General features: G+C 45.6%; 1 protein-coding gene and 1 pseudogene across 1 annotated transcript in view; both read right to left on the bottom strand.

Annotated features, from left to right (window-relative positions):
* Window positions 1-621, bottom strand: part of C1QTNF4 (C1q and tumor necrosis factor related protein 4) — a 5,105-nt gene extending 4,484 nt beyond the window's left edge. The window contains exon 1 of the mRNA XM_006896763.1: window positions 612-621. Coding sequence (XP_006896825.1) covers window positions 612-621 — 10 coding nt within the window. The remainder of the gene's footprint in view (window positions 1-611) is intronic.
* A 1,655-nt stretch (window positions 622-2,276) lies between these two features.
* LOC102863304 lies at window positions 2,277-3,599 on the bottom strand (annotated as a pseudogene).
* Window positions 3,600-9,923: the final 6,324 nt, after the last annotated feature.

The raw sequence follows: 9,923 nt of genomic DNA, 5'->3' as shown, positions 1-9,923 counted from the left end.
GAGACCCCCCGGCCGGGCGCGGGGTAGCTCAGCGCGGGGAGGCGTGGGAGACAGGGACAGACAGCGACAGAGCCGAGGCGGGAGGACAGGCAGAGGAGAGGCGGGAGGGGAGAGGGAGGGGAAGGCGAGGAGTGGGAGGGAGAGGCAGAGGGAGGGGCTCGCCGGGAAAGGGAGCGGAGCGCCGGCCTGGGGGCGCCCACCGTGGCGTTGGGGCCGCACCACGCGGCTGCTCGTGTCCCTATTATTCGCGAGCGCCTGAGAGCTTCAGACTCTGGTCTCCAGAGCAGGCATCATCAATCCAAGTAGGCAGACGGGGAAACTGAGGCCCAGAAGGGACTTAGCAGTCGGAAGGAAGAACAGGGAGTGACCTGGGGCAATCTATCGACCGACCACTCCCCCTCCTGAGTTTGGGGAAAGGAGACTAAAACGCCGGCCTGACTAGTCGTCCGGCTGCAAGGACAGTGGAAGGTGAGATTGTGGATAGGACAGATGTCCAGGCCGATGAGCCTCAGGGGAGGGGGTTTAAGGAAGGGAAGGAGAAATGAGTCAATGTCACCAGCAAAGGACGGGTTTAAAGGGACCCAATTTTTCTTCCACACTCCCAAATCTACAAATGCCCATTGTGGATCAAGAAAGACAAAGGAAAACAAAGACCCCAAACATGGAGGGTCAGCTTGTGGACCCCCTGGAGAGCAAGTAACAGGGAAAGGGAATCCTTGGGGCAAAATGGAGGTTTTAACTACCAGCAAGAAGTGAGAGGGTTTTAAGGAGACAGTGGGAGGAAGGACCCTGGGCAGGGAGGGGCACTAGTCAGGTAAGGACCATAGTACTCACCAGAGGCCCTTTCCCAAGTCCCCACTCAGGACTTACTCCCACCACAAGGAGATGATTCTCTTCATTAGGATTTCCTCCTGACAGCCTGGCGCTCGGTAGAGGTTGAGTGCGTGGAAGGCCTTCGAAGAATCCCATTCTCATTCCACCTGCCACCTCCACCTGCTTCTGATAGATTTGAAAGACCTGGGCTCCTTGCTGGCCCTGATGCTTGGCTGGATCCTCTAGAAAGTAAGAAAACACCATGTGATCTGGAGGGAGCTTTCCTTTTCCAAAGTTCTCAGAATTTCACCAACCACTGTTCCCTTCCTAGGAGGCCAGAGCATTGATCCGGCATAGGTTAGTTTCCTGAAGGTGTGGGTGTGACTGGTTCAGGTGAAAGGAGGTGAATGTGGGAAGGCATGAGTGAAAGCATTTCAGATAGGATAATGGGGGTATTTGGGGGCTTATAACCACCGCCTGGTCCTTATTCAATTACAACTCTCTTCCTTACTAGTTTGAGAGGCTTGAGACACAGGTCTCTTGTGTTTTTTTTTTAGGTAGAGTTGTATTTATTTATTTTTTAAGTTACAATAAAGAAATACTTTTAGTTCTTTGAACTGTCTCGCCACATAATTCTAACACTTTAATGTTTTTTAAATTTCTGTTTTACATAAATGGGGACTACCTATCGGGTGGTAACCTGCTGCTGCTCTATTTCATGTCTTAATGAATATTTTATGAGAGTTTGGTAAGAATATAAAAACCCAAATAGTTATCAGTGATACCTCAAACAACAAAATGTTGAGCAAGAAATGTTCTCAACTGACCAATCACTGTCTTCCATACTTTTGAAAAACTTCATTTTTATTTACAAATGGAATGTAAAATTTAGAACCCATAAAATCTGTACTATAACAGGTATTCAGATGACCTTATTTAAGGTAAAAGGGTCTTTCCTCCCTTTTTAAGTTTCTAAGGTGCAGAGATACCAGGATATCACTTCATAATAATTTACTAAGTAAGTATCTACCTCTGAATTTCTGGTATGGACACTAATTCCATACATTTATCAGTATTGTTCAAAATAAATGTTGTTTATTCTTTAATGGAAAAAAGCCATTAATATTCAAATGAAGAAATTACATTAAAAAACCACATTTAAGAAACAGCCTCAAAGAATATTCAAGCAGCAGTTAGAGGGATGGTAAAAAAGTTTCAACAAAACCATCCGTTATTTTCCCAAAATATTATTAGAATACAATCCAATTCACTAACTACAGTAATTCATAGAATTCTTCAATGTTTTCTTGAGATGCAAAAGTTCCCTGCTGCAGTGTTTTCAAATGACCAAGTGCTACTTCCTGGTAAAAGGCCACTGGTAGATCCATATGATTAAGAACACTCCTTCACTGCTGAAAAAATCCGCTCCCAAGAAAAGAAAACTGAATTTTATGCTGCATGTGTCACAGCTCATCCTTCCCTAAGTCATCAAGCTCCACATCACTGAGATGAATATCATCTTCCACAGGAAGCTCACCATCTTTGCCATCCCAAGGCTCTATAGAACTTATTTTAGGGAAAGCTCCACCTCCTACAGGTGCTGTAGATCCACGCCCAAAAGAAAGCTCCCTGAGAAACTCATTAATGCCCTGCTCACTGAAAGATCCTTTAAGAAGAGCAAATTTCATCTTGCGAGCATTAATGGCTGCCATGGCAGGGTATCCGAACCCCCCAATTCCCAGCGCGCTCTCAAGTTAATTCTGGGCTCCAGCTTCTGCCCCCAGTCACCCCTACATTTTCTTTTTGTATTTGTCTGCCAACTTCAGAAAAACATGCAAATAAGAATTTCAGCCTGCAGCTCCAGTGTCAAGAATATGGGGCAACACAGCCACTACACAGAGCTGGTGATCTTCACATGTCTTCTTGGCAATGTCTTCATTAATTATCTCAAGCAGCTCAGGAGGTGAGGCATTATCAGAAAACAAATCTAAGGCTCGTGAAACTATGTTGGATTTTGTCCGACCACCATCATAATCCACAGGAGACTCGCCTTTCTGAAAGATCTTGATTGTTGGAAATCCTCTAATTCCCTACCGCTGGGACAGAAGCTGATTGGCACTGGCATCTACAGCTGCTAGTTTCACTTTTCCTTTTGTTTGCTCTTTGACCCCTGTAGCTGCAGCAGCCCATTCAGGTTCTAGGTTTTTGCAATGTCCACACCAAGGAGCGTAAAACTCAATCATCCAAACATCATCACTACCAAGGACATTCTTATCAAAGGTGTCATCGGTCAGTTCAATCACGTCTTTCTTACTTGAACTCTTACTTCTGCCTTGTTTTCCAGAACTATATCCACTCTTTTCTCCAAGGCGGTCCTTGACGAGCTGCCGGACGGCACTGACAGCAGAGTCTAAAATGGCTTCAGCAGTTCTGCCACCCTGATAATCCTCAGGTCTGTTTTTGTCGGATCCAAAAATCTTGATGGTAGGAAATCCCTGAACACCGTACTGGCCTCCAATGGACTGATGTTTGTCTGCATCAACTGCACCAGCTTTCACAGTGCCTTTTAATGCCGTTGCTACTTTCTTCCATTCTGGTGTTAATCTTTGGCAGTGGCCACACCATGGAGCATAGAATTCTACAAGCCACAAGCTGTCACTCTGAATAACTTCTCGGTTAAAATTTGATGGAATTAATTCAATCACATCATCACTAGAAGAATATAGACCATTCACTGCTAGAAAGAAGGTACAGCTCACCAGACCGAGCACTAGGCGAGCCATGCTGAGCACCCCGGGCCTCTGTCCCGCTCCGGTCTGCCGCTGCTTGAGCTCTGACACAGGTCTCTTGTGAGGCCCCCGGAAGCCTGCTGGATGAGTAGAGCCGTGCTACATGGCAGGAGGTGGGAGGGGCAGCCGCAATCCTTCTGTGTCTGGTCTGCACCAGAGGGTGGTATTGTCCTCTTGAAGGTATGATTCCAATAGAGAGGAGAAGGGAGATCCTCCAGGAAGAATGATTAAACCCCAGTGGGGGCCTGGCTCTGACCTGCAGCCAGCTGACCCTGTCCTGGGTCCACAGAAAGAACTTTCACTGAAGAAGCCAGTTCAGAAGATGGAGGCAGATAATGGTGAGTTTCACTGGGGGATTACAGTGTAGGAGGGAAAGGATATGGAAGAAGAAGACGTGTACGCTGGCGGTTGCATAGGGCAGGCTAAGGCCTTGAGGAGGGATCGGAATGTAAGGTAGGAAGAGGTGGTACAGAGAAGAGAACCCCAGGTTTGGTTGTAACTCCTGCCTTATTCTGTCACCACAATTATCATTTCACAAATGGTTGGTAATCTATCATCTGTAGATTTTACTTCCCTTCCTGTATTCTCTTCACTGTTCTTCTTAGCAACACCCCCTAATTATGTCATCTGTACCTAAATCCTAACATACTCTGGACATGTTGTCAGGAGAGGCCAGTTCCTAGTGGGGGACATCATCTCAGAAAAGTGAAAAAGTGTAAGACCCTCTCAACAAGATGAATTAACACAGCAAAGTCAGTGAGGAGGGTGAAGGATTGGGCTCTTTTGTTCTGTTGGACATGGAGTCACAATGAGTCAAAACTGACTTGATGGCACCTGACAGCACCCAAATCCTGTCTCAGGCTCCACTTTCTGCTTTTGAGTAAACCCAAATTAAGACACAGAACAATCTTGTGTCTGACACTACGTGTCTTAGTTATCCAGCGCAGCTTTAACAGAATACCACCAGTGGATGGCTTTCACAAATAGAAATTTGTTTTCTCACAGTTTGTTGTCGTTAGGTGCTGTTGGGTCAAGTACAGCTCATAGCAACTCAACAGAGAAATCAGAACCTTGCCCTATCCTGAGCTATCCTCCAGGTAGAAGGCTAGGAATCTGCATTCAGAGTGCTACCTCTGAGAGAACGCTTTGTCAGCTTGAAGGAAGGTCCTTATTTACTTTGAACTTTTATGGACCCAGAGTTTATTGGAGGTCTCAGTTTGCCTTGGCATCAGTTTTCCTCTGGTTCTGGAAGGTTCTACAGGCAGGAACCCTGGACCCAAATGATACGGTACGTACCCTCCACTCTTGACTCTTTTTTTTGTGTGTGGTAATCAGGTCCTCCTCTGCTCTGTTCTCTCTCCTTTTACCACTTGGAAGATAAAGGCAATGTAAATCATACCCCAGAGGAACTTCTTTTAATTGAATCAGGGCTATGACCTGAGTAGGGGTGTTGCATCTCACCCTAAAGGCCTCACAAATGACTGACGGGCACAGCAAGTGTGAGGGATGATTACACTATTAAACAATTGTCAATTTACATCATTATATAATGATCAAAACAATGAGAATCATGGCCCAGCAAGTTGATGAAACATAATCCATGACACTGTTAAGTCTTTTCACAATCTATTACCTGATTTCTTTTTCTCAACATTTTCTGAGTTAGATAATTAACCCAACCCATCTGTAAATGAAGTGAGGATTCAAACCCATACCAGTCAGGCCCGGAAACACAGTCCTTAGCCACTATGTTCTGCAGACTTTCTAATTCTCTGACCCTCTCTGGGCCTCATTTTCTCATCTGTAAAATAAGGGATGATCTTGAAGAGAGGCCTGTATCTGTCTTGTTTCTCTTGCGGCTAGGCATGACCGAGGAGATTGTAAACAGGCATCAGTAGGAGACAAAGTTCTTTAAAGGACTGACTTAGCTGGGAGACCTACTCTTTGTTCCCTCCCTCCCTCCTCTCACCCCTCTTCCTGGATTGTGGATCTCAAGGCTGATGGTTTAGTTGCCACTTCGGGATAAGAGGCAACTTGGGACAACATTGGTGTATTCTAAGGCACAATGCTATGTAGCCACTCAGGAAGTAACCAAAATGAATGCGTCCTAGATTCTGTTCTCCAGGAGCTAATCATATGGTGAGGTAGCAAACTGTGAACATAAAGAACCATAAGAAGGGGGAAACAGCAGCACCTCAAGAACAGAACTAGGGGGTATGGAAGTGCTGAGAGGGAGAAATGTGAACTGGAGGAATCAAGGAAGAAGTTATAGAGAATGCGATTTCTAAATGATGGTGAGTACTGACATAGCGAGGTAGAGGAGTTGGAATGAGCGGCTGGAATACAGTCAAAGGTAAGAGTATGAATGTGGGGCTAACTGCCTCCCTGAATATCTATCTCCTTTGTCATGAGACCAGAAGAATGAGATGGTGCCCGGCTATCAGTACTGAACATTCTGATCAAAGAGTCTGCAGATGAATCCTGCTCAAAAGGGGGGAAATGAAGGACAAAATTTTAAATTCTCACAGAATCTAGTCTTTCTGGAGCCCCTGAGATTGAATGAACTTCCAAAACTATTGCCTTAAAATAATATTTAATTTTTAAATTCATTCATTGTTGCACATTTTCCTCCCTTCCCTTATCTTAGTACACTTTGTCGTGCACCTCTTGTTCCTGATTGTGGTTTGAGATATTTAATCCTTAAATTAAAAAAAAAAAAAATCACCTAACCACTGGCTCCTCAAGAGAAAGGTGAGCAGTCTCCGCCTGTGTGATTTACAGCCTCCAAAATCCCACTGAAAGGTCTACAATGAGTCAGTTCCAACTTGAAAGCAATGAGTTTTAGGTTTTGTTTTGTTTTCTTTTTTTAAGTCTTAAAACAATAGTCTAGCTTACTAGTAGAGAAGGTCTGCCTTGAGCATTGTCCTTTTTTGTACTCTGCTTATAAGGGGTCAGATTGAAACAAGCAAGTGGGCAGATTGAATAGGGACTTTAGGAGTCCGTGTTAATGGAGGAGGCACAACTCAGAAAAGGAGCGTGAGAATGGTTGCACAACTGGAAGAATGCAATTGTGTCGCTGAATGGTACGTGTAGACACTGTCATATTGGTGTATGTTTTGGTGTGCTTATTAACACAATAAAATAAAATAACATATAGATAATATACACACACTGTAGTGAGTAGACTGGTTGTTCAGAATGGCTTTCTTAGCCATTGGCTTTGACTTTTGACACGTGATTGGTTGTTATGTTGTTATGTGCTGTCAAGTCAGAGCCAGTTCATAGCTGACCCCCCCCCCAGTGGGCTTTCAGAGGCAGTTAATTTTATGGAGGAGATTGCCCATCTTTCCTCCACAGAGCAGCTGGTGGACTCGAACTCCTTTGGCAGGTTAACGCTTTACCACTACACCACCAGAGCTTCCTACGTGAGTGGGTGTTGTTGTTAGGGTGTGGAGTCTAATATGACTGACCTCTGAACAGCTGACCTGAACACTTGTCTCCCAATCTCAGATACACTCAAGCCCATTGCCACAATCACTGTGTCAACCACCTGTTTGAGGGTCTTCCTCTCTTTCACCTCCCCTCCATCTTTCCAAACACCATGTCTTTCTATGCTAATGTGAATGAGGTAAATGTCTCCTTTGCACGGGAACATGCAAATATGGTGTGTCGACTACAAATGAGGGGATTGGTTGGTTTTCGTCATCCCAAAGGTTTAAATCAAGCAGGCTCAGAGGCAGCAACTTTGCTGCTATTAAGAAAGAAGCAGTGATGAATGAAACCCAGTGTAAGTGAATTACTATATGAATACCAATTCATAAAAGAAGAAGCAGAGAGTGTAGCACTCACTCTTTGGGGCCAGAGATTCTTGCGCGTGATGAACCAAGACCAGTAGGGGCAGGAGCAACAAAGTTGGTGGACACGCAGCCAGCAGCGTGAGATGAGACAGAGCTGAACTGGACTGCTGCCCCACAGAGCCAGAGCTGAAGACCTCTGCCCAGGCTGACTGGAGGGCTGTGGGGAGACACCATAATGGCCAGTACTAAAAGAACTGCAACACTAGCCCAAAGCCTTGAGGCTGAAAGTCGTAAGGTCTGTGGGCACACCTGGGATGTTGTTTTGATCCAAGAATTGTATCCAGTTTCCAAGTTGAATTGTAGGCTGACCTCCCTAATAAATCCCATCATTGTACATGGTCTGTGTGGTAATTGAGTGGATTAGTGGACCAGTACTGGTGCAGTCGGGCCCTGGGAGGGACAGTGGGTGCTAGAACTGACAGAAGATGGTGTTGGAGTGTTGGGGCATGTCTGACCTCATGGAATCAGTTTTATGCACCTGCACTATTTTTTCACACACACACACCCACACACACCCTAAGTTTTAAAGGTTCTTAGGTATTGTTGAATCAGTATGACTCATAGTGACCCTAGGAATGACAGTTCTGAACCCTGTCTTACCCTGTGCCAACCTCATCATTTCTGACACACTTGAGCCCATGGCTGCAGTCACTGTATCAATCCATCTGGTTAAGGGTCTTCTCTTTCCCCGATCCTCTACCTTTCCAAGCATGATGTTGCTCTCTAAGGAGAAGGCCCTCCTAACAACATGCCCAAAGTATGAGAGACGAAGCTCTGTCATCTTTGCCTCCAAGGAGTAATTTAGCTGCATTTCCCCCCCCCCAAGACATCTCTCTTTGTTCTTTTGCCAGTCTGTAGGATATTCAGTATTCTTCTCCAACACCATAGCTCAATTTTAAAGATAAGAGTATGAAAATGGGGTGGGAGTGGCATAGGATTTGAGGAGCAAATTGTCCATGGTTTCATGCTGAACAGAAGAGTCTGTGGATTGACGTAATGGTAGGTAAGGTGGGTGTGGCTTAAATGCTGAGCTAAGCAGTTTAGTTAATCCTGCAGTGAAGGAGAGAGGTGGGCAGTATTTTAAGATTACCATAATTTACACAAACAATGTGCATTTACTTGTTTTTCCCACTGCGAGACCCCTTTGCAGTTAGACTCCCGTGAGTGCTATACACATTATGTGAGCATGGAATCTATTTACGTGCGTGCCTTCCATGTAAAAAAAAGCCCAAAAATGGTATTCTGGCTGCAGAATGAAAGACAGACAGGACAGGGGGGAGGCAGGGAAAGGCCTGGGGGTCAGCAGGAGAATCCTGTGTCCTAATGAGTCTGGACTGGGCAGGGGCAGTAAGAAAGCAAAGAGACAGTTGGCAGAGACACGAGAGCAGAGAATTGGAGGCTGACAGGGAGGGCACACCCGCAAACTCACAATTTAATTAGCTTCCTGGTTTGCCAGTGGATTACAGAGGAATTAGCAGAGCTCAGAGTCTAGGGAGCTTGCTGGGAGTAGAGGGGAAGTTAATGAGAAAGACAACAACATGCCCCAGGGAGAAACGAAAGAGGAGGATTCATTAGCCAAGCAGAGATGCTGGCAGGAGAAACAGATGTCAGGGTGAGGAGTTGGCTTGTCGTAGAGATCTTGACCCTCCAGGGGAGCGGGCAATTAGGGCTCCTGGGTAGGGCTGCTGGCCCCGCTGGCCATAGTTCTAATGCCTGTGAGGGCTTGGTATCTGGTAGGTACGGGGAGGCTGAGAGCGGCTGTGAGCATGACATTCCTTAACTCCTTGGTGTCCCTTTTCCCAGAAGGCCTATATGTCCCACACTACTAGCTCTCTTAGAAAGCAGAACTGAATCCCCTAAGGCCTTTCTGCAGATGGGGAGCTGGAGACCTGGGGCAGGGGTTACCTGATCATGCCCCCATATGGTGCTGTATTTCCCAACAATGACTGTACCTCCTATCCCACATTCTCTTCTTACAAGGTGACTTTGACATACTTCTTTAGGAGGAGGACTTAGGTTAGGTCTTGAAAGGTGACTGGTTTTCTTGAAATTCTCATGAGAAGCGGGTGCCAGCCCACGCCACCTAGAAAGGCCTCATACAAATGCTGTGGCTAAACAGCCTAGTAGTTTGCTTCTTCCTCCAATCCTGATGCCACATTCGTCCTCATAGAGTCCAGACTCCCAGATAATCTGTTCTGCATAAAGATTGAAAAGATATGGAGATAGGACACATCCTTGGTGCACATCCTCCCCAATTTTGAACCATGCAGTGTTTATTTGCTCTGTTCTGACAACTGACACAACTTTGCTTGCTGAAACTGAGGAGGACTTGAAGCACTTGCTGCAGAAGGTCAAGAACTGCAGCCTTCAATATGGATTGAAGCACAACATCAAGAAAACAAAGATTCTCACCACTGGGTTGATTGGCAGCATCGTGATAGATGGTGAAGAGATTGAGATTGTT

The sequence above is a fragment of the Elephantulus edwardii genome, unplaced genomic scaffold (assembly GCF_000299155.1).
Source record: "Elephantulus edwardii isolate Elephantulus edwardi_28Jun2011 unplaced genomic scaffold, EleEdw1.0 scaffold00189, whole genome shotgun sequence".
Classification (NCBI taxonomy): domain Eukaryota; kingdom Metazoa; phylum Chordata; class Mammalia; order Macroscelidea; family Macroscelididae; genus Elephantulus; species Elephantulus edwardii.
The sequence above is the reverse complement of the archived record's forward strand: the minus strand, read 5'-3'. Positions and strand labels throughout refer to the sequence as shown.